Here is a 24,291-nt window from a genome sequence, read left to right as displayed (position 1 = left end):
TGGGCGCAGGACCCGGGCAGGCGGAGGACAGCCCCCAACCCACACTGCAGAGTGAGGCCAGGGCAGGTGCTGGTGGACGGCAGGGGAGCTGGAGAAGGCGACCCTTGGAACCCCCCGATACTGGCATCGAGCAGAGGGCTGGGGGCGGGAGAGGACCAGGGACACAGATGCCCGAGACGAGGCCAGGCCAGGGCCACGCTGTTCCTTGGCGTGAGGCGGGGGTTGCTCTATTGGGACTAGGTGGCCCCGAGGATCAGCTTTAGAGTGGCAGGCCCCCTCCTCCTGGTTTCCATGTGCACCCGCTGCCCTGGGGGGGCACCTCCCATCGACTGGACCTGCTACTACGTCCACCTCAGGTCTGTGGTCCAGGAGGCCAGGACCAGTCAAGCTGAGCTTGGCCCAACCCCCTTCCCATACCTGCAGGTAAACTGAGATGCAGAGGCATCTCGGATTTTAGAGCCAGGGAAGTCTGACTGTCCAGCTGGACAGCCCGGTGGGGGCGGGCGGGGTAGGAAGGATGGACCTCAGTCTGGCCCCGCCAGTGCCAGCCCTGTCCGGCACATCCACACCAGTGGCTGCCTACTCACCGTGGCCGTCTGCTGCTGCATGGCCTGGGCTGCAAACCGGGCCACATGGTTGACGATGGGAGAGAAATTGGTGGGACCGTAGAAGCGGATGTGGGGCAGGCAAGCTGAGTAAGCCTGGGCGATGCCGTCCACGCCTGCCTCAAGGAGAAGAGTCTGCATCAGCCAGGCCCTCCCTGACCCTGCTCCCGCTCTCATCCCGACTGCGGACATGGCCAGTGCGCGCCCCATGAGACCGGAAGCGCCCAGAGGGCAGGGCCAGGGCGGTACAGAGCAAAGAGCCCCAGATGTGGAGTCAGGTGGGCCTGAGTTTGAATCCTGCCTTTGCCACTTAGCTGGGAAACCTGGGGCAACTCGTTTAATCTTCCTGAGCCTGCTTCCTTGTCTGCTAATGAGACTGACTTTTGGGCAGTTGGCAGGGGGGAGCCCAGGCAGGCTTGGCAAAGCCTGCAGTGACATTTCAGGGCCACGGGAAGCCATCTGGAGGTCCATTCTGGATACACTACGGCTTCTGCTCAGGGTTGTTGGGGGACTTAGAGGCTCGCACAGCCCCTACATATAGTAGATGCTCTGTAAACAGCCAAAGAATATCCCCCTGCCCCACGGTCCACGTGCCCAGCAGACCTCTGGCCAGAGATGAGGTCGATCAAGATGAACCTACACGAAACATCTCTGGATGCTGCTCCAAACCAGACGGGGCCGCGTCTTGCCAACAGATGCCCGCGGCTTCTGAGTCACAGCATCATCCCCAAGTTGGCAGCTTGATACATTTCCCTCCCAAGTACAAACCTGGCCCAGCTTTGGGGATCCCCAGGGAAGGTAGATGCCACACCTAAACCAAATCCTAGGCTGAAAGTCCCCATGATGGCAGGGACCGCCGTCTTCCAGGCCCGCCTGGAGCGCCCTCTCCTCCTCCAGTCCTTCCTTCACTGACTCTGCAGGGCTCAGAAATCCTCGCAGGCCTGGAGGTGCCAGTGATGAGCACAGACACCACCTTCACTCCCTGCCCTTCTTCTTGCCCTCAACCAGGCAACCCTCAGGCTCTCTGGGGAGGGCAGGGAGAACAGGGCAGGGCTGGGCCCACCCAGGTGAGAGGCAGATGCATAATCTGCCACCCTTACCTCCTCCTGCTCTACACAGAGCTTCCTGTCAACAGTTCTCTTAAATCTCACCTGACCAGGGTGAGGCGAGCCAAGTAGGTATCACACCTCCCTGGGGCAGGTGAGGAGGCAAAGGCTCGGCTCCGAGAGATGCAGTGGTTTCTCCAAGGTCACACAGCCAGGAAAGGGCAGCAGCTGGCCTTGAATCCAGGACTGCCTGACTACAGGCCCTAGCTCTTTCCTCATCTGTCATCCTGAGCAAGCGTGAGTGGAAAGGAAGGGGAGAAGGGGACAGAAACCTGTCCTCTGCCCTCCCTCCGCCCGCAGAGATGGCCAGGTGTAAAAACCAAGGCAGATGCAGGTGGGCTTGACACTCACCTGAGCAGAAGGGGTTGGTGGGGTTGAAGTTAATGGCAAACTCATGAGAGACCTGAAATGCAGAGAAAATGCTGAACTGGCAGCCTCCTGGCTCCAGACCTGGGCCCAGGCCACCCCCAGCCTCCAAGTCCAAGTGCACCCCCGCCTTCCCACCAGGCGCAGGCGTCAAGGCCACGTAGCAGGACAGGCCTGAGCCCCAGGCCCCTCGTGCCTTGAGAGGGGCTGGCCCCCGGGCGTGGGAGGAGGGACTCACAGGGATAGTTCGGCCTAGTGATGCCCTGTGGGTGGGTGGGCGGCTGAGAAGACCCCGCCTTCTTCCAGGAAATAGTCACTTCTGTTCTTTGCTCTTTTGGCCCTAAGCGCCTGGCACGGAGCTGGTCCCCTGATGTCCCTCTCGAGCCCCGTCTCTGTCCAGGGGCCCTCCTCACCCTGTCCCCACTCTGGGCTCCAGGTGTAGGGGCCAGCAGTCCTTGTTGCCATGGCAACTTCATGACCATCTATAGAGATTAAGAGGGGGGCTTGTATGGAAGGGGCTGAGAGAGGAAAATGGTTGCCAGGGAAACAGGCCTCCCTTGGGCCAACAATTTCCCGAAAAATTAGATTTTAGATTTTAGAGACCAAAGGGGAAAAGCCCCCTTCTGACAGGAAAGGATTAATATTTCGCTTTCTCAGCCGCCCAACCTCTTCCTTCCCCGCTCTGTTCCCCTCTTCGGGGGAGGGTCTGGCCTGGGGTCAAGTGAGTGGGGCCGTGGGAGGTCACCATCCACACCATCCGCACCCGAGGCCTCTCAGGTCACCTACTCCAGCAGTTCCATTTCACAGGTGGCAAAACAGGTTTCGAGAGGGGGCAGGGCCAAGGAATGCTGAGGTCAGGGGCTAACGAGTGAGCCACGGCAGCGCCAGGAACAGATCTGGGGGACAAGAAGCCCGGCAGGCAGCCCAGCCCCGTCCCATGCTGGTTGCCTTGGTTTGCCTAAGAAATGCCAGTAAACGAGACAAGCTTCCTGGAGCCCGCACCAAGCCGATTAGGGGCCCCTGGGGACCAGCCGGCCTTTGCCCTGGAACTCTCCGCGGCCTGTGACAATTAATGGAAGTTAACCCCACCTGGTCCTACCCAGCCCTAGGTGGCCAGTTACTTAAGATGCTGCTCGCTGTGGCCCTGGCAGGGGCAGGACAGTGGAGGGAGCTGACAGGACCTCAGACGGACTGTCCTCTCTGAGCCTCAGTTTCCCCATCTGTACAGTGGGAAGAGCCATAAACTCTGCTCTCCTCCCCCACACAGACCTTCCTTCTGCCCAATCCCTCTTTCATTTTACTAACTCTGGCTCGTTTCGAAGGTCCAAGCCCTCATGCCATCTCCTCAGGGACATGCTTTCTGAGTCCCTCAGCTATTACTGCCCAGGACAGGAAGGAACCGAAGCCCCAAGGGCAGGCAACTGGGTCTCAAGATTCTTCTAGCTCCTTCCAGCTTCCAGCGGTCAGAGGACCAACGCCTCGGAGCCCCAAAGTCACTGTCCACAAACAAGTCCTGGCAGCTCAGTGCTCAGGGAAGGCCGCCCAGGGGAATGATGAGAATCGGTGTGAAAAGTCAGCATGTCACACGTGGACGCCTTGAGGTGGGAGGGAAGGAAAGAAGGCTCACGCGGCAGAGGCAAGGCGGGTCAGAATGAGAAGGGACCGGACGGGGCCGGGAGGCGCCAGGCCTGGCAGGGGTGGGGAGACAGAGCATCTGGCCTCTCCCAGCCTGGGTGCTACAGCATCCCTCTGGGCACTGCCGGGCCCTCCAGCCTGGCCAAACCCTGGCCTCCCTAGAGTTGCCCTGTGACATTTCCAGGGAGGCTTTTGCACAGGAAAACATCTCATTGAGCCAGAGTTCTTTGAAAGCTGGCTGGTGTCCTAGCAACCGGCTCCTGCTGGGCCTGGCCGCACCAGCCCGCCCTCCTCCCCTCATCCACCCCTGGCATCATGGTGTCGGCCCAGAAACCCAGCTCTGGTTTCGCAGGATCCTGCCTCTCTCCCCAAAATGGCCAGCAGACCAAGTTGCGGGGAGGGGGCGGGCAGAGACCACAGTTGTCCTGCTTGTTAGGAGACCCAGGGCCTGCATGAGGTTCAGGTGGAGAAATTAGCGTGGCTTTGGGGAAACTCAGGGCAACTGGGTCCCGGCCCCAGGTCTTTCCAAAGCGGATCTCGGAGAGGTCACACACACCAATCCCACCTCGGCCAAGAGGAAACAGCCCACTCCACTACTCACCTTCCAGTCCGGGGGTAACTGGGCCCCAAACCCCAGAGCTGGAAACATCTTGTCACTAATGAGAGGAGAAAATAAAACACTGTGAAACACTCCTCCCATCTGATGCTCCCCTTCCGACCTCCTTCCCGGGGCTGGCCCTCTCTCCCTCGCTCGCCCCCAGGGACAGAAAGAAAAAGTTCTGTTCCAATGACATACAGAGCCAAACCCACCTCCATGTGACTGCGTGGCTCAACCACGTCTACTCCTGTGGCAGAGACTGTCAATCAACCACAGCACTTCGAACCAAGGGCCTGGGTGCAGCTTCTAGGTCCTTCTCAAACTGAGGCTTTGGGCAGCCCCTAAACCACGGTCACGATGGCAGTGAAAGGTACTGGCTGACTCAACCTCCCTTTTATGGCTGGGAAAGTGTCTCCCGAAATGCGAATCCTGGCTTGGCATTCAAGGCCCTTTATCGTACAGCCTTAGGGCCTAGTCTCCTTCCACCTGCCTTCTCTTATACTGTGTTCCCCCAGTCCTGGCCACTGGCCACTCACTGTCCCCAAACATGCAGGGCACCTTAAAGCTCCAGCTGCAATCCTGTTGCACCCCCTTCTGAAATACCTCTCTTCAATCTGTTGCCTGTGGCAAACTCCTACTCATCCTCTAAGGCCCAATTCAAATGGCTCCTTTGCTCTGTGGGTTTCCATGACACCCCCAGATGCCTCTCTGTGGTGCTCGCATAGTGCCTGCCTCACGTGTAAACTGGTCTCTTGGAACTCCAGTGATTTCTTCTCCATCAAATAGGAAGTCCCTGAAAGCAGGGACCATATCTCATTTGTTCATTCATTCAACATGAATTTATTGAGGATCCCCCTGGCCGTTCTGTGGAGGACAAACTGTCGGGGGCCAGGGCAGAAGCAGGAAGACCGGTAAGGAGGCTACCTACATGACCTGGGCAGGAGGAGATGGTGGCTCAAAGAGGCTGGCAGCAGTAGGGTGGAGAGAAGAGGTTAGATTTAAGTATTCCGAAAGAGTTTGCTGAAAGAACGATGGGGGAGATGAGGGAAAGAAGGAAGTGAAGGGTTTGGGGTGAGCCGTGGTGCCTCTCGCTGAGATGGTGAGGACGGAGAGAGGGCCAGGGCTGGGGCAGGTGTCCAGCAAGGCCTCCAGCTCACTGGGCCCTCGCTAAGTCTGGATGCCCCTGAGGAGGCTCCGTGAGGGGGCTGAGCCAGTAGCTGGATCCGAGGGTCTCTGGAGCAGAACAAGAGGAGCCTCCGCCCAATGGTGCAGATGGAGACTTCCATCTCCCTTGCTCTGCATCCCGTGTCTGTCTTAATGGGGCCCAGAATCACAGCCACCCTGGGAGTCAGATGCCGGTCCTCAGGCTGCCTTTCTCGAGGCCGAGTGCACACAGGATTCCTGAGCCAACTCTCTGCTCCTTCCTCCCTTGCTCCCCATGGTCATTCCACCCTCTGACCTTAGAGGTCCCAACAAGCACCATCTGTGACAATGATGCCACAGCCCACAAGTGACTTCTGGATCCTCCAAGTCCCTCATTTGACACGTCCTGTTGGTGGCCACACCCCCTACAAAGCTTTCTTCCACTGGCTTTGCACCCTAAAGCCCCCAACAGGAGACTATCAGGGTGTTAGGTGCTGGGCCTAGGAAGCAGAATGCCTGGGTTCCAGTCTCCCTGATCTGTGTGACTTTGGGCAGATTCTCCACCCAATCCCAGGCCTCTATTTCCCTAGCTCTAAAAGGGGCAGTTGCAACAAGAGCAAATGAGTTTCATCTTTTATCCTGATTCATTTTCTTACTTGGTGTACTGTGTGGAGAAGGATCCCAGTGGGCTCAGTAACTAAGCAATTGATTAGCAATGTCTGCCACAGGGATAGGCGGGGCGATAATAGTTCGCATGCCTGTGAGCAAGGTTTGATGATCTCTGGCTTTGATAAGTCACACTTTCCCAGTTGCATGGAGCCTGAGCTGACCTTCAGAGTCCCTCCCCAAGCTTACCTGTCATAGTCCTGAATGATCTGCCCAACAGCCCAGATGGCCGACAGGTATTCGTTGGTACCCATAGGGTTGATATAGTGCAAAGAGGAAGGGTCGAGGGGATTACCATTGGAGGCTGTGAAGTCTATCCCAACCTGCAGAGTGGGGGGTGGGAAAAAGACCACCCAGTGTGGCCGGAACACCCCGGCTCCCTATCTCACCCACAGGAAACGGGCAGGCTGACGGGACATGGGAAGCCCACTCATCTCCCAGCCCCAACCCACCCTTCCATAAGACGGTCTGAGCCCTGGGAACCGTCTGATCGCATTACCCCTCTGGCTCTCAGGCCGTCGTCTGTGGCTCGCTAGGGCCTAAGCGTACAGTCTATTGCCCAGCTGCCATACAAGACCAACTTACAGCCTCAAATTCCTTTTTCCCTCACCATCCCTACCCCTGCACTCATCTGTTCCCATTTCCAGGCTTTGATTCATTACGTTCCCTCTACCTAAAGAGCCAGGTTATCTGTTCTCTCTATCTAATTCTCCTCCATCTTTCGGGCCCAATTCAGGTGCCACTGGTCCACGAAGCCTTCCCAGACACCTCGCCCCAACCCCATGCCATCTCCTCATCATCCCTCAAGACTACCAAGGGACCTGGGGACCTGGGTCTGCCTGGTGGGGCAGTGCCTGTCTCCCTAGGCAGACTAGATGCTCCCCAAAGGCAAAACGCACACCCCCAAGGAGCCAAGTCCAGGGCTGGGCACAGGGCACTGGTCAGGTGCCCTACAAGGACCTGGGTTGGTGATGGGCAGGGAACAAGTCTCCACCTGCTCTCAGCCCTGAGGGAACCCCAGCCCAGCATCAGGGGAGAGCTCCCTAATGAGGTGATCTCTGTGCCCTGGCTTGCGGGATAGTAGGGCTGCAGCCACAAAAAGGTTCTAGGGAAGTGTGCTGGACAGGAGGACTAGCAGATGCAAGGGCCTAGGACAGAGCGCGGCATGGCACGTGGCAGGAACAGTGAAGGTCAGTGTGGAAGAAGCCCAGTGAGCAAGGAGGGGGAGCAGATGAGGCAGGGAGGCCTGTGGCCAGCGAGGAGGAAGTCGGCTGTTTCTTCCTGAAGGGATGCCAGTTACGTGCTGACCTGCAGCTAAGCCCTGACTCAGGCCCAAGTGCCTATGCCGGACACACCCCCTGACCCGGGGCAGTCCTTCCTGACGTTTACCGCAGCCCCTGCTGCAGTCCCAGCCCGAGCCCTTGCAAGGGGGTGGTCCTCACTGGGAGTATGGGGTGATGGGGGGCGCTTACGGTGAACATGAGCTGGCAGCCTCCCAGGATGTAGTCCAGGAAGGAGTAGTCCCGGTTTATCTGAAAGGAATCAGGGAGTCAGTGGGTCCCTGCCTGGCACCCGAGGGCTGACCCTCTCCACGGATGACCTCCAGGGGGCTGCTGTGCCCTGACGCCTTAGTAAGGTGGTCATGAAGACCTTTCAAAAAGTCAGAATCCAGAATCCGATCTGATTACAACGAACTCCGACTCTCTCCGGAACGAAGCACTCAGAGCAACAGTTCCCAGTCGGCGGGGGACAAACACACAGGTTGCACGGGCGACAGCGTGGTGAGGCCGCAGGATCCCGGGCCCAGCGAGCACCGCACCTGCTGATCACGTGACGGAAAGTCACGGGCTGTTGCCATGCGGTCCCTAAGCTCTCTCTAGCCCTTACAAACTTCTACTTTTAACAAGGAGGGTCAGGCCACCGCTCAAGGCCTTCCTCTGTAAATTAGTAAAGCTGCTACACGTTTTGTTTGTTTGTTTGTTTGTTTATCGTCCTTGTCTCCTTTTGGCAAAAGATACTGGCCACAATTTTGCTGGAGTTAGTTATAAGGGTTCCTTTCAAAATGAATGCATTTAAGTTAAAAAAAAAAAAGGAACAAAAATGGGGAGAGGGGTCGATGACAAAAATATAATAAGTAAGGCAAGTGCCAAAAAGCACGAAAGGGAGATGTGAATGACAAATTTCAGAAACAAGGACCCGAAATCACGATGCTGGAACCCGACAGCTGAACTCTCACAGAGCACTTCCGAGTTGTGACCTCACCAACGAATGCGCGTGTAAACCCCAGCGTGACAGCGTGGGCTCCAGACCAGGACGAGGAGGCCTGCGGTCTGGGGCCCACCGGCTGGTACAGCGTCAGGATGCCAGGCCCGGTATCGAGGCCTCTTGCTGCCTGATTCCGGCAGACACCAGGCTACCACGAGGCCAGGGGACCTGGCCCCTGACCTCAGCCTGAACACTTCTGGTGTGAACTTCACTGCCTCTCTGGGCCTCAGTGGGCCCAGCTATACCACAGGAGTCAGTTAGTTACCTGACCCCTCACTGATGTCACTGCCAGTGGACAGATGCCCTGGCCCCATGTCCTCTGCCCCTCTGATGCCGAACATATGGTGGGTAAGCCACCCACACGGGAAGAAGCAACTCACTACAGTTACTCTCCAACGAGGAGGGGCCCTGAAAGGTCATCTCGTGCCCCCCTGGACCTCCACACACTTTCCCTCATTAATGTCCCTGTTCTACAGACAAGGAGACTGAGGCCCATAGAGGTGAAGCTCAGAAGGTGACAGAGTCAGGACCTGGTAGAACTAGGACTGGAACCCAGGCCTAGCTGGCCCCGCGCTGTGCCCCACCCACCCCCTGCTGGCCTACCTTGCAGGAACGTAGAATGATGATGCCCGAGTTTTTATAATTCTTCTTCTTCCTCTGCTTCTTGGGGTTGATACACTCGAACTCCAGCTGGACAACACAGGAAGAGAAACAGCTATACCACAGGAGTCAGTTAGTTACCTGACCCCTCACAGAAGCTCGCCTCGGGGTCTCCATGGAGACTGAGCCTCCCCTGGGCTCCGAAATCTCCTTCAAAGTGTTCACCAGGGGCAGCGTGCCTCCTCCAGGAAGCCTTCCTGGACATTCGCACTTGGAAATTGTTCCTGCCACCTGGGCTCACACCAAGCTGTGTCTGCCCAAGGTAGGAGGAGCTGCGTTTGGCCACCACCCCTGGACAACTCATCCATGTCACGTCTACTCATGTACCCAGTACGGTCACCCAGGGCCCATCTTCTCGGGGTGAGTTACATGGACAGCTCCCGAGTACTCACTATGTGCTGGGCCCTTTGCCTGTATCACCTCGTTTCTTTCCCACTCTACTTCTCTTCCTTCGTTTGACAGATGGGGAAACTGAGGCTCAGAGAAACTGAATGTCTTGTTCAAGGTCACACGGTCAGAGAAGTGAAATCTGAGCCCCAGTCTGCCTGATTCAAAAGCCTGCGCCCCTCCCCCGTCCCCTGCTGAGGTCTCGGGGTCACGCACGTGCGCCTTACCGGGATGCCATCACGGGCCTCGCGCATCTGTGACACTGAGGTCTGGAACTCGCCGATGAAGTCGTGGCCCCCGTCGTTGTCGTAGTCATAGCACATAACCTGCCAGAGGACAGCGAGGTCCAGTGAGGTCGCTCCAGAGCTGCCCCCCAAAGAGGTGCTCTCCAGTCCCTCTCAGCTTCCTGAGCGAACCCCCGCCACGTCTTCCAGTGGTGCCTCCGTCTCCCCCCCAGCATCTGCCTAGCTCTCCTGGGATGACATCATTAGCTCCTGAACTGCCTCCTGCAGGAAGTCTGGGGATCCCGGCCTGGCCCAGCGGATTTGCTCTCAGACCCGCCCCTGAGGACCGAGGGGTTTCAGGGACGAGTAATCATTGCCCCCATCTCTGCCACAGTGCTTGGCCATTTCCGAGGGGTTTCTGCCTTCGTTATCCTAACTAGCAGCACTGCAGGCCTCGGGGAGAACAGGACGGTCACTCTGTTTTAGACAGAGCTGGGGGCCCTGCCCAGGTCACTCACAGGGTCAGGCAGACCCGAGATGAAAACCTAGGGGTCCTCTCCCTCCTCCAGGTGGGTCCTCTTTCCCTCTTCATAAGAAAGCTTTGCCGAGGCATCCCCAGAAAGCCTTGGGTGGGTGGGGAGGCTAGCAGGGTGGGGACCAGGGCTCCCAGGGCATCCTTCACCTGGATGGGCTTCTCCATGTCCCCATCACACAGGGACACCAGGGGCACAGTGAATGGTTTCCACACAGGATCCAGCGTGTACTTGATCACCTACAGGACAGCGAGGGACAAGGACGAGCTCAGGCCCCGGACAGCCTTGCTCTGGGGTTGGGGGTTGGGAAGCAGGGGGTGGCAGGATGGAGAGCCCCACAACCACACTTCTGGGGATGCCAGTGGGCATCTCTGTGGCGGGGAGGGTCCCTCAGGTGCCATGATGGGTGTCCCTGCACACCGCATGGCTGCGGGTGCATGGCCCCATCCTGAGCCATCGGAGGTGACTGGACTTCGGACCCACTGGCCTAGAGCCCCCCGGGCCCCCACGCACCCACCTCGGTCCTGTGGACCAGCATCCACTTGCCATCATCCCCTGGCTTGTAGAACTCGAGAAATGGATCTGACTTCCCGAAGAGGTCCTAGAAGAAGCAGGAGGCAGTGGGTGAGGAAGAGATAACTCTGCCGGATTCGGAGGGGAGAGGGGGATGGCCCAGCTGCCGCCCCAAGCCCAGTGGTAGGGGCAGCGGCTGGGGGCAGAGCCAGCCTGGTCCCCTCTCCTCAGCCTCAGCAGGGCTCAGCCAGAGGGCCACGACGGCTGCAGCCCCGTGGGACCAACTGCCTCGCCCAGGAGAAACCGCCCCGTCCTAAGGCTACCACGGCTCGTGCTCAGAGACCTGATGCCTGCAGCCTACGGGAGCCACGATGCCAGCGTCGTAGACTGGGCAGGACTTCAAATGGGGGCTGCTCCCGGTGCAGGGGGAGGCCCCTACCAGGATGTGGTTTTAATTTATTGTAGTGGGAACCTGAAAAACAGCAACTCTCCCAGCACATGGCGGAAGGGATAGGGTTTTAAAGTGTCACTCTAAAGAGACTTTATTCAAGTGGGGGAGACAGAAAATAAGTAAGTAATAAATGTTAGGCAGTAATTAGCGTTAAGGAGACAAAGAAAGCGGGAAATCGGGGACCGCTACGGTTTCAGGGAAGGCCTTGCTGAGGAGGCGACGCAGAGCACAGGCTCGATGGAGGCGAGGGGGCCATTGCGAGAATATTCGGGGAAAAGAACATTGCAGGCTGCGGGTACAGCGAGTGCAAAGGTCCTGTGGCAGGAGGGTGGGGGGTGCCCGGATGTGATCCTGGGACTCGAGGAGGCTGCTTTGGCTGAAGCGTAATCGAGGTCGGGAGAGTGGAAGGTGTGCGGTCGGGGGGTCGGGGGCTGTGGCTCCATCAGGCGGGGCCCTGTATGTTACCGTAAGGATCCCAGCATTTACACAAAACGGAACGGGGCGTCCCAAGGGGTGGGACATGACAAGCAGCCATGTTTGAATATTTCTAAGACAAGAAACTCATTACACTTCAGTGATGAAGAGGTCCTCATTTGGGGTGGCTAGTAGAGCCCTGTGCGACGAACTTGTCCCTTGTGGGGGCGGGGGATGGGGGCGGCCGGTGATGTCGGTAGTGGCCAGAAGCTGCAGGGGCAGGCCATGTGACCTGGGGGCGGGGGAAGGATCCTGCTCCCCGCAGGAGAACCCCCTCCTTTGCCCGCCTCACCTTCTTGTCCAGCCTCCTGCCGGCCAGACTCAGCGTAATGACCCGGTTGTCTGACAGCTCCTGGGCAGCAATCTGTGAGGCCAGAGGAACGTGAGGGGTCAGGACCTGCTCTTTAGACGCTCCCGGCAGGCACAGGGTGCCCCGACTCTCCAGGGCTAAGGGGGAAGGAGGGAGGGGTAGCGCCAGGCAACCTTGGACAAGTCTCTTTTCTTCCCCAAATCTCAGTTTCCATCTTCTGAAGAATGGGGTAACCCGCTGGATATGAGGAATCAGGAAGTGACCCCATGTGGCTCAGCGGAGGGGGCTACGGGATGGTGAGGGGAGATAAAGCAGAGACCAGACACGAGGGGTGGTCTTGAGCCCTGGGGAGATGTCCTGGACTGGGGAGCAGCACCCTGACAGGCCCCCTCACACCCCCACTGCAGACCCAAAGCACAGCCACCTGAAAACGCCGCGGTATTGGGAATTCCAGTGACTTCACTGTGCAGCTAGGGAAACTGAGGCCCAGGGCGAGGACGAGAGCTGACTGAGCTCCCTCTGCTGTCATCGCTCACACTGTCATCTATCCTCCATGCCTTCCCCGATAGCCACGGCCCTCCAGCGCCACCCCAGCCAGTGACAGACAGGCTGGGTGACCCCGGGGCTGCCATCTGCCCTCCCCGGCCTCTGAGGAAAGCCCTCTGGCGGACGGCAACAGTGTAAGCTGGGTCCTCTCTTGTCTAGGGCTTCCCTCCCCTCTCATCGCTCTAGGATGACCTCACGGAACATGCTGCTCCACCCTCCTGAACCACAGACAGTGGCCAGGCTGGACGCCCCTCTTCCCTTCCTCTCCCCCAGCCGAGACTCGCTCGGCCACCCTGGAGGGTGGGTTCTACTGCTGCACCCATTTCACAGAGGAAAGAACAGAGGCCTAGAGTGGGACGGGTGGAAATGCTGGGGGCAATGGCGTACCAGGCTGCGTCTGTCCATCAGGGCTGGCTTCCAGGTAGAGGGGCACTAGCTTGTGAAGGCCAGGTGATGGGGAGGCTTTGAACCCTGAAAAGCTGGGGTAGGGTTGGGAGAGGACATGCCAGGTGGCAGGAACAGTGGATAAAGGCCTAGGGTATGCACGAGGTCTGCCAAGAGTACAGCTGGCCTTGAACTCAGGGCATGTACGTGACGGGGGTCAAACATGGCTGAGGCAGGAGACGAGGTGGGGACTGCCAGGTGCCTCCCGGCCCTGAGTGCAAGGTTCCACAGGCCGGTAGGGGCCAGGGAGGTTCTAGAGCAGGGGCGTGACTCCACGTGAACACACACAGGTTTGGCCCTCCTCCTCCAGCATGTCGAGGTCCCCGAATCACCCAGGCTCTGAAGGGGGACAATCTGGGGGATAATCTCATGCCTCTCTGGGCTTCAGTTCCCTCATCTGTGAAACAGGGTTTCTCCGCTTTCTGGGAGTCTGCAAGGACTAGCAGCTCATCCACACAAAGGGCTCGCGCATCGCAAAAATCATTGCGCATGGAGAATCTCTGCATGCTGCAGCCACAGCCAAGCTCCGATGGGCAAGGCACGCCTGAAAGACCCCCAAGGGAGCAGGGGCAGGGGCCAGTGCAAGGCAGGGATGCTGGGAAAGCTCTGGAGGCCTCAGGGACCAGGAGGAGCACCCCTGCCCCGGGCCCCCACCCCCAGCTTGGCGGCCCCCAATGCATCGTATGTGGAGCCAGGAGCCCGTTGCTAAGAGACCTGTTGCTAAGTTGTAAGTTGGGCCTTTTTACTCCAAACAAAGCTAGTGATTATCCGCCAGGGAAGCGGCCCATTGATGGGGGTGGGGGGTGGGGGGCGGCGGGCAGAGAGGCAGAGGAGGTTGGAGGGGGGTGTTGGTACCGTAATCAAGCCCTTCCCTGCAGGCTTGTCATTCATCAGCAGCAGTGGCCGAGTGATCTTTTTGCTGGAAACGATCTGGGGGGAGAAAGAAGAGAGGAGCTCCGTGAGGATTGGCAAGAAGGAAAAATGCTCATCAGGCACCGCTCACAGCGCGCCGCTCCGTGCCAGGCTAAACCTCCCCCTGTGTGATCCTCATTATGGGAGGCAGACAGCAGCCATTGCTAACCCCAATGGGCAGTGGAGGAGACGTCAAGACACTTGCCTGAAGTCCCACAGCTGGGATAGAATCCCAGCAGTCTGACTCCCATTTACCTGGCTGCCCCCAGAAAAAGGCTCTTGCAAGGCTCACATTCTGGAGACAACCGTAGGGAGTCTCGTCCCCTAACTGTGTCCCCCAAAGCCATCCACAGACCCCACTTTCCTCTGATAAAGTCCTTCTGTGTATTCCCATTGGTTTGACTAGGAAATACACTCGCCCAGGTTCAACAATCAGTACAACAGAGAGAGGAGGCATGGACCACACTGCAAAGTGGCCTGCCCACCAGCTCTGTGCACCCCGCTCCCACACCCTTCACGGGCCCCCCCCGGTTCTTGGTTTCTTGGGGCAAACGCCAGTATTCTTTGTGCCGATAGAAGCATGCTCCCGTTTCCCCCATGCCGATCTTTCCCTGCAGTCCCCTCCCTGCCCGTCCACCTGTTCTGTGCCACTGTGCACTGCGGCACCTGGCTCCCCGTCCTCTGGCTTGCGGGGGTCCAGCCAGTGGGGACCTCGGCAGGAGCAGGGCAAGCGGAAGGGAAGAAAGGCTGGGCTGTGTGGTGTGGTGGAAGCTTCGCTGCTTTGTCGCTGGCCTCAGCTGCGGTCCAGAGACCACAGCTCTCAGCAGGGCAGGCCTGGCAGGCCCCGGGCAGGGCCCGGCCACTTCCTGCCCCGCCCCTCCCTCCAGGCTTCGCTGGTGTCAGGCCTTGCACAGGCTTCCCCTCCGTCGTTGGTTCCTTGCCTCTGTCCACTCGGCCTTAAACCCTCTCCTCAGTCGCCGTGTGTGGACACGCAGCAAGGCGGGGACCCTGATGGGTGGCCCACTTCTTGAACGACTGTCGATCTTTGCTTTTTTCATTGAACATTATCTCTGGGAAGGCCAGGGCATTTCAGTCTCCATTAGGACCTCTCAGAGCATTTTTTTAAATTTTATTCTCTCACCCTCTCTATAGCCCGGGCAGCCACCATTATCCCCAAGTGAAATATGGGGAAACTGAGGCCCAGAGGAGGCAGAGCTTGCCCAAGGACATGTAGCCATAGAGGAAGATTGGACCCTGTGTCAGGGGCTCCTAGCCTTCCAACCTCCGTAAGCTCACCAAGGACGGAGCTGGATGGGAAAGCGTGGCCCAGAGAGGCAGAGGAAGTTGCCCAGGGTCATGCTGAGTCAGCGACGAGTGGGACGACCATGGGTGTCACGGTTACCGGTTGGATGCTCCTACCCCAGGATGTCAACACCACAGCCGATCACTACCTCTAAAATCAGAAGCTCTGGCCACACGGGGCCCCAGTCCCTGTGTGGCAGCATCGTCTTCCAGTGTGAGCTCTTTAGCCTGGCCCCAAACCCACGATACTACTCCCCATGTTCTTACGTCTGCTGGCCCAAAAGGCTATCATTATTTGTGATGCCACCTTGGGAGCCGACCAGGAAAATGGAGCCGAGGAAAGCAGGTGGCAGGAGAGACTCTCTCCTGGGGACAGTCCTTGGGAGCCCGGTGACGCCTGGCATAGGGGCCCGGCTCACCATGCCCAGGCTGCAGGAGAACTGGCCCAGGAAATCATGCTCGTCGAGCTGCATGCTGGACTTGTCCTGGTCGAACAGGGCAAACTTGAGCTTCTGCACCTCCTCAAAGTGGTAGTCGAGGACGAACTTCTTGGAGAAGGCGGGGTTGAGGTTGTTGACCGCAGTTTCCGTCCTGTCGTACTGGCGGAGAGGGGCAGGGGGGGAAACAGGAGTCAGAGTCAGACTCGGGGGCTGGTTCCGCTCTTCACAGGCTGCTGGGAATCATTCTGCTCACTGGCTGAACGCTGACTCCGTGCGGCACACTTAGCCAGTTACCTGGATGACTACGGCAATCATTACCGTCAGCTCACTGAAGCACAGAGAGGTCGAGTGACTTACCCAGAGGGGAACAGCTAGCGGGGCAAGGCCAAGATCTGAACCCCGGTCTGACCCTCTGGCTCTGGCTCCAGATCCAGATGCCAGGATAAGAGCTGGGGCCCTGTCCCTGCCTAGGTACATGACAGAGGGCAAGTCCCTTTTCTCATCTGAGCCTCAGTTTCTACTTCTATAAAAAGAAGAGATTTGACTCTGTGGTTTTCATCCTTTTTATTTTGGGAAAACTCCTTTTGCAAACCATATTTTACATGGAAGCAGGCAGGATCCCTAAAGGGAGGTGGGGCTGGGGGCTTCCGGCCCCCTCTCCCAAGGGCAGATGCTTATACCCTGTCAAAGGAATGTCAAAACTGGAATTGTGCAGCTCAAAAACCCCACCTACTGTGGCAGCCAAGGCCTGGGTAAGGACAGACCTTGTACTGTGGGTCAGTGGTAGGGCTGGGCCAGGAATCCCGCCTCCTGGCCCCTCCACGCTGAGGCCCCAAACCTCAGAGTCTGGGTGACCGTCTATTTTGGGGCCCGGGCTGTGTTGATTTTTCCTCCCACTCAGTTCATTTCCAAGGGCTGGAGCAGCAGGGAGAGGTCTTGCCCCTGGACTATTTTTAGCCGGGGTGGCCTGTCCGGGTGGGAGATTGTCAGGGAGGTGGGGGGCGTGCATGAGCGGGGGCGGGAAGCAGTGGCGGAGGACACCGTTCCCCGAGGGGCATGCGGGTGTCCCGGAGACCTGGCAGAGAGGATGGGGACGCTCGAGACATTCCGGCCGCAGGCCTGGAGCTCCCCCAGGAGCCCTCAGCTGACCCCATGTCCTACCTCCCACCCCTGGCTGCACCGCCAACACACTGGGGGACACAGATGAGTCCCTACCCACTCTGGGCCCCAGTTTCCCTCTCTAAAATGGATCAGCAATCTCAGCACCATTTCCTTGGCGTCGTGAGGAGCGAATAGCTGTGGAAAGTCTTCGTAAACCACGGTACCCTCAGTGGGATGCCCACTCTGGCCCAATCAGTAACTAGGACAAATTGATGCATGTTTTGGAAAATTTGCATGCATGTTAACAGTGGTTCTCCCCGACAGGTACCCAACCATTCTGATTTTCTTTAGGTCTATCTGGCTTTTCTAAATTTACGACAATGAATAAAAATCCCTTTTGGAATACGAACAAAGCCATTTTTAAAACTTAAAACGCCTTACAGTTTGGATTTCTCATTATCCTTCCTCTAACTACATCCCTCCCCAGTTCTCAGGGCGAAGTTTTCCAGTTCAGGAGGCCTTGGCTGTGGCCGCATCGACATGCCCAGTTCTGACACCTCCAAGGTAGGTAGGGAAAAAAAAAAAATCCTTATTTTACAGATGAGGAGGTAGGCTCAGAGAGGGACAGCCACTTGTCCAAGGCCACACGGCAGGGACCAACAGAACCGGGCCTTGGCCCAGCTCCAGGACCAAAGCCTGGATCCCCTATTTCTCTGTTTGCTCCTCGCTGACTGTGTGTGTCCATCGAGGAATAAGAGGGACAAATTATTTAAAAAGCGGAAGCAAGCATTTTGTAAAATCCGAAGGTTTTAACTACATATTATAATAATTTAAAATGCGATATAAAACAATAAATACAGAATTATATAATTATAAAATATATCTATGAATTATCATGTAAACACATACATAATTATATTAAGTAATAGTAAAATAAAATTTAAGTTTAAGAGTAACAATTTTCCAAGTAGTCCCAGCCCACACGCCAGTTACCTCCAAGGGCCTGACCCGGAGGCCCCAGGACCCCCTGGGAGCCCTTCCCCAGCCACCTGGCCACCCTCCGCCCCACACGGATGCACACGGAGGGGCCTCACCTCGATCCACCTGCCATCATTCTCTGTGAAGAGGACACAGAAGGGGTCGGACTTGGAGGTGACGTCCCGGTCCAGCAGGTTCTGGCCACTCACCGACAGTTCCACCTTGCACACGCAATATTGGGAGCCCATGGGGGCCACCCCCGATGCTGGGGCACCCCCACCCGGTATGTAGGCCATCGGGGTTGCTGGCGGTGGCGGCAGCAGCTCCTGGCAGTCTGGGGGAATAGGAGCGGGGGTCAGAGATGGGACAGACGTCTGCCACACCATTCTAACTTAAGGAGGTGCCACCATCTGACCTTCAGTATATGGGTAGAAGGATGGAAGGAAAGGTGAGTGGGGGGCGTAGTGGGGGATAACGTGGGCAAAAGATTGGAGAAAGGAGAACGCAGGAAATGCAAGAAAAGGGAGACTCTGGTAGATGTGTCTAGTTTGTCTTCGAAGTTATTCTCTGCTTTGGTTGACCTTTACTTGTGAGATACGCACAGGTCCGAGTAGCCCCTGTCAGATCGGCAAAAATCTCACAGTGGACATGGGTGTCCCAGACATTCATTTTGCCAGGAAAACCTGGGCTTCTCCTGAACATATTGGCATCTCGTGGCTGTAGCGGAGCTTGGAAGTGCTCAGGCTTCCATCATCGCTTTGGCCACCAGAAAACTCATTTCTGGCGACGTCTTCAAAACTTGACCTTGTTCACTGTCTGTCTTGTTCCTCGTCGTGTGTCCCTGGCCTAGCACTGTGACTGGTGCATAGGACACAGTCGGTATGTATCTGAATTTTTTAAAAAAGCATGAGTGGACAAATCAATGAACGGATAAACCTTCCGTATCGTTCAGATCCCGCCTGAGTTGGTCCTCATCCTAAACTCATAGGTTACACTTCCTGCCCTTGTACGCAGCTTCCCGATTCCACACACTGGGCCTTCTGTTTCCCCTTCACTATCGAGCCCAATTACCGGCATTGCTTACTCTAATCAGTTCTGTTTTCCTGCAAGCGCAAGGTGTTCATTTGGAGCAAGTGTGGAGAAACCCACCCCAAGGAGCAGAGGGGAGCTCTGGGTCCCAGAGGTGACAGGCCCTATGCACCAGCCCTCTGGCTCCTGGCCTTCGTTTCATCGTCTGTCCATGAGACATCACGACAGTCTTACACAGCCTCCATCAGAATGCGGATGAGCCCAGCCCCAGACTCTTACCTACAAAGGCCAGGCTCCAGCTCCTTAACTAATTAATATCTTACCCACTCTCTGTTGAGTGGCTAACTGGCCCTGCACTGCCCCAGAGGGGAAAAGGCAGAGGAGGGCATACCCTCTGGGAACCCCAGTCCAACCTCCTGAGCTTACGAGCCCTGACGTCGCCTGCACGATGTCTCTGACCCTTATTCTGTCTTGTGAGGCAGGCACTAATGTTGCCCCATTTCCCAGAAAAGGACACCGAGGCTCATTCATTCACTCTAGAGTGTTTACCGAGCATCCACTAGGTCCAAGAACTGTGCCAGGGCTGGGACTGTCCAGTCTGTCTGGCTGGGAAAGTGGGGACAGCAGCCAGATCCCATGGGCCGGGGGCTCTGTAGGGAGCTGGGACTTTATTCTGAGAGAGCTGGAAGTCTTGGAGGGTTTTGGACACACAGGTGACATTGATTAGATTTCTGTTTTTAAAAGCTCACTTTGGCCCTTGTGGGGAGAAGGGGTTATCGGGCAAAACAGAGGCAGCAGGGAGGCTGGCCAGGAGGTGGCCGTCATCCAGACAGGAGGGACCAAGCCACAGTGGCAGTGCTGGGCCTTCTTCCCCTCCCTCTGACCCGGCCACAGGCCACTCCTTGAGTGCCAGCCTCTCCCTGGCAGCCACAGGCCTCAGTCTGCAGGAGGCCTGGGCGAGTGTGGGGCAGAGGCCCCTCTCCCCATCCGGACACAGGGATTCCAGGCATGTTCCAGGCATGTGTGCTAAGGAGAGGATCTGGACAGTGACGAAGCCAGCGCTCAGCCCCTCCCTCTTACTGTCCGTCCCTAGAATCTCATTATAATCACACGAGCCCAGAGCGTCAGGACAGCACTGCAATTTGCCTGCAGGATTTATTCTTGTCATGTAAAAATTAGTTTCCTCGGAAGGGCTGGAGCATGGCATTCACTCCCACTGAGCGCAGCTGGGTGGCCACGCCGAGTGGGGGAGGGGTGAGCGTGACCCTCAGAACCTTTGACCCAGCCATAATGGGCATCTTGCCCTGTGGTTGAGAGAAGCGTTTATGCTTACGACCTCCCAGAGCTGGAGGCGGGATATCATATTAACCCTCGTTTTACAGATAAGGAAACCGAGGCCCAGAGAGTGGAAGTCACCTGCCCAACATGCCACGGCCATGAGACAGCGAAGCAGAGTGTGAGCCGGTTCTCCAGACTCCCAGGCCAGTGCATGTCCTTCTGGCTAGGGTGGGGGGTCCTGCTGAGCATGGTGGGGACTAGGGTTCAGGTGAGGACAGTTGGGGAGTCAGCCGGCCAAAGGGAACCTGAGGCGAGGAGGACCCCAGAGCACCCAGGGTCACCAGGTCCTCTTGGGTCACCCTGTCCACACCCCTGCATCTCCCACTGTCACCGATGGAGTGGATTCCAGCTCACCTACCTCCCCTCCACCTCGCAGGCCCCCTTCACGACATGCTGGATGGCACCACGCTGGATGCCACCCTGCTGCCAAGTCACACAGCTGTTTTCACCCTAAGGAGCGTCAGGTACACACACTCGGGTTCAGGCACTTCCTCGTGCACATACATGTGTATGGCCACGTACACACACGTACACACGTGCCCCCAGGCTAACAGACGCAAAGACGCCTGCTCATACGAACACTCTGGGGCCACTTCTCCCCACCCCCGCCCTCCTCCAACCCAAGTCGCCATCATCGCTAGCCTGGGTTACTGCACTGCCCTCCTACTCGTCACTGACTTGGGCCCGGCTGAGGGTGTGGCCAGGAGGGCCAAGTCACAGGGGAAGTGTGGGCAGAGCTGGATCCCCCAGACCCCGCTGCAGCTTCACCTGGATCAGCTCACAGGCCCCAGCTAGAGTGAGCAACGGGAGGGCGGGGAAGGGGCGCTCCACCCCCAGCTGGGGGCAGGTCCCCCAGCCCCAACTCACCCTCTGGCTGGAGGCCTCTGGATCCCCGGAATGGGGAGCACATGCTGTCCGGAGGTGGGGCAGGCCGGGTCAGAGTGAGCCCCTCTGTGCCAGCCCCGCGGCGGGCAGGCGGGCCAGACCCTGAGGCCTGACGCAGTGGAAAAAGAAACCACAGCCCAGGCCAGGCCGGGCCCCCTCCCCTCCTACTCCAGCAAGAGGGCAGGCGGGCAAGGTGTCATTAAGGGAGGGTTGAGCCTGCCACGGGCATCTGGGCAAGACGAAAACGCTCCTCGGTGCGGCACCCGCCCCACAGGTAATTTGAGGTTTCGGGCTGGAGAGGGGGGCCTGCTCTCAGATGGTGCTGACTCCCGGCCCGGATGGGAGGAACCAGACCTCCAGGGAGGGAGCTGGAGGCTGGCGGGACAATATTAGTAATCCCTTTTACAGATGGGTTAACTGAGGCAAAGGGAAGGCAGGGCTTGAGGATTCCCATTCGTTCATCCAACATTCCTGAGCACCCTACAGCCTTCAGCAATAAACAAGGCACAGAGGCCGCTGTCCCCACAGGGTCTGCTGGCCTCAGCTCACATGACATCTTGCCATTTAGGCAGAAGGACACGATTTGGAGACTCCGGTGCCATACCACAGGTCAAGAACATTCTGGTTTTAGCCAGAAACCTAGAGACCCATCACCCTCGACCTCTCTCTTTCCTTCACGTCCCCCTCCGGCCCGCCGCCAAATCCCGTTGCTGCCGTGAATTCCACGTGGCATCTGGCAGCATCCTCATCCTCTACTTGCACTGTTTTGGCCCAGCCGGGCCCCCATCACCTCGTGCCCAGCCACACACTGGCCCATGGCAGGTCTCACAGATGCAACCCCAGCCCCGACTCTTCCTTCTCCACGCCAGGGGACCAGAGGATGTCTTTAAACATGCAAATCAGATGCTACCACCACAATTCTGCCCAAAAATCTTCTCAGGTGTTCTTCTTTGAGGTCACACAAAACCCCAAATCCTTGCCAAGCCCACAGGGCCCCGCCTGACCCGACCCCACCTCACGCCCCCTTCCCTCTCACGCCTCTGCCAGCTCTGCCAGCTCTGCAAACATGGCCACCTCTCTCCTGCCTCAGGGCCTTTGCTCTTGCCATTCCCTCTGCCGGAAATGCTTTTCTTCACATGAAAGGCCTGGTCGTCAGCTTAATGTCACCTCCTCAGAGGCCTTCCCCGGTCCAGCAATCTCATTCTCAGCCTAAAGCTGTGTCCCTCACGTTACCACCGCAATGTTCACTCACTTTACTTAGTGTATTGTCTACCTGTCTCCCTAGAATGCGTGTGCCCCCAGAAAGAGATCAGCGCTGTTCCCCCAGCACCTGGAGCACCACCTGCACATGGTGAGTGCTAAATCCACCTGGGCCGAATGAATGAGGGAGGGAGGGAGGGAAGGAATCCACCGGGCAGGCTTTTTCAGCCCCAGAGGACTCACAACCACCTGTCCCCTGCACACATCGCTTTTGAGATCACAAGGCCACTCATCAAGCCCTCAGGACTGCTCCAAGAGGCCAGCAGGAGGGGCTCCTCATGGGGGTAGAAACGGAGGCTCCCGAAGAAACAGTGATTTTTGTAAGCCAGGAAAGGACGGCGCTGAGGTCACCCAACTCTATCCTTCCTGCCCGCCATTGGCTCCCACAGCTCAGGGTCCAGGAAGCTGGGCTGCGCACCCCACCTCGTCAGAGGGGGCCTGCTGTGGTGAGGAGGTGCCAGATGGCTGGGAGGGCCCCCAACTCAGAAATGGGCAGTGATGGGGAGCCACTGAGAGGCAGGTGTGGGGAGACGGAGGGAGGGTGGGGAGCCGGGGAGAGGGGGAGATGGCTGGGGTGGACTCCTGGAGACAGAGACAGACGGGGAAGAGAGAGGGTGGAAGGTGAAGGGCAGGGTGAAAGTGGCCAGGGAAGCGGCAGCCCCATTCCAGAGAGTCTCACCCGGTGGGGACAGAGGTGGGGACAGACGGGGACAAACGCACAGTGGGAGGGCCTATCAGGGCTGCGGGGCGTCACGCGCCACCTGAGAGAGCGCGTTGAACTTGATATTTGGAAAATTTTGAAAAAAGAAACTGTTTTCAGTGGCCACGGTAGGCAGTACCGCTTAACAAAGTCCTCTTGGTGGCAGTAGCCAGGGCAGGGGCTCGGTCCTCCGTCAGTACCCTGCAGTGGTTAGGAGCACAGACTCTGGACTCAGACTGCCGGGCTTTGAATCCCCAGCTCTGCTTACCTGCCGTGTGGCCTCAGGCACGTTTCCGCCCCCCCCCCCTGTAAAATGGGAACAATAATGGTGCTTTCCTGAGGGGGCGGGACTGTGACTGAGAGAGGCGAAGCACTTAGACTGACACTGTGCAGCTTGCGCCATCGTGAGCGGCTCTGGATGGATGGGCCAGGTGGGGCAGACCGAAACCTCCGGAGATGCGTGAAATTTGCGCTTTAAGTAAAGGCGGCACGGAGTGAAACCCGGTTGAGAAATGTGGCTCCAGACACCCCTGCTCAGCCGGCGGGCCAAGCGCAGGGATGCCAGAGGAGACCGAGGTGCTACATGGGGAAGGGAAAAGAGACAGGCTCAGGGCCTCCCGGTCATCTCCCGCCAACCCGCCAGTGTGGCAAATCCTGCTCCATGGGGTCTAATCACTGACAGTCGAGGCTCCCGGGGTGGCCCTAGCTCCGCCTGCTCTGGGTGTGGTTCCCAGATGGGGGGCCTCGGCTTCTCCCGGGAGCTTGTTAGAAATGCGGCATCCCGGGCCCCAATCGGATCTGCTTCACGTCAGCGTCAGCGGAGTGGCACGTATCAACCTGTGTTTGAACAAGGCTCCCGGCGATTCTGCAGTGGGCTAAAACGCACGCGCGAATCCGCAGACCTCTGAGTGCGCGACTCCGGCCTAGATGGGAACACTCTGTCCACCAGAACCCTTGGCTAACCGGACGCCAGGTCCCCACTGGCTCCGATGGCTGCATCTACTGAACCTGCACGGTCGGCGGTGTCTTGAATGCGTCCAGATCTAAGTTGCCTCCTTCACCCCATTTCTCAGATGAGAAGATCCAGGAAGACAAATGGCAACTGTATTAGTCAGGGTTCTCCGGAGGAAACAGAGCCCATAAGATATCTATATAAAAGAGAGCTATCTTTTAAGGAACTGGCTCATGTAACTGTGGGGATGGCAAATCTAAAATCTATAGGGCCAGAGGGGAGGCTGGACATTCAGGTGACAGTTGATATTGCAGTTTGACTCTGGAAGTTGCATGTTGGGTCAGGTGTCCTGAAAACTGGGCAATGTTTCTGCGTTGCAGTCTTGAGGTTGAACTCCTTCCTCTTGGAGAAACCTTAGTCTTTGCTTTTACAGCCTTCGGCTGATTGGATGAGGCCCACCCACATAAT

General features: G+C 57.7%; 1 protein-coding gene across 3 annotated transcripts in view; it reads right to left on the bottom strand.

Annotated features, from left to right (window-relative positions):
• The window catches only part of CPNE2 (copine 2), a 38,692-nt gene that overhangs the window by 8,206 nt on the left and 6,195 nt on the right, over window positions 1-24,291 (bottom strand). For 2 of the 3 annotated variants that reach the window (XM_016128480.2, XM_036231305.1), the window contains exons 1-13: window positions 17,776-21,886; window positions 15,560-15,739; window positions 13,782-13,856; window positions 11,919-11,990; window positions 10,706-10,789; window positions 10,338-10,427; window positions 9,659-9,757; window positions 8,988-9,074; window positions 7,592-7,651; window positions 6,309-6,442; window positions 4,314-4,368; window positions 2,063-2,114; window positions 588-721 (exon numbers count right to left, since the gene is read on the bottom strand). In XM_016128480.2, coding sequence (XP_015983966.1) covers window positions 588-721; window positions 2,063-2,114; window positions 4,314-4,368; window positions 6,309-6,442; window positions 7,592-7,651; window positions 8,988-9,074; window positions 9,659-9,757; window positions 10,338-10,427; window positions 10,706-10,789; window positions 11,919-11,990; window positions 13,782-13,856; window positions 15,560-15,739; window positions 17,776-18,045 — 1,392 coding nt within the window. In that variant the 5' untranslated portion in view covers window positions 18,046-21,886. Of the gene's footprint in view, window positions 1-587; window positions 722-2,062; window positions 2,115-4,313; window positions 4,369-6,308; window positions 6,443-7,591; window positions 7,652-8,987; window positions 9,075-9,658; window positions 9,758-10,337; window positions 10,428-10,705; window positions 10,790-11,918; window positions 11,991-13,781; window positions 13,857-15,559; window positions 15,740-17,775; window positions 21,887-24,291 lie in introns of those variants that run through there. The other variant, XM_016128481.2, reaches the window with a different exon arrangement.

The sequence above is a fragment of the Rousettus aegyptiacus genome, unplaced genomic scaffold (genome assembly GCF_014176215.1).
Source record: "Rousettus aegyptiacus isolate mRouAeg1 unplaced genomic scaffold, mRouAeg1.p scaffold_m13_p_14, whole genome shotgun sequence".
Lineage (NCBI taxonomy): Eukaryota > Metazoa > Chordata > Mammalia > Chiroptera > Pteropodidae > Rousettus > Rousettus aegyptiacus.
Note: the sequence above shows the minus strand (reverse complement) of the source record. Positions and strands in the feature narration are given on the sequence as shown.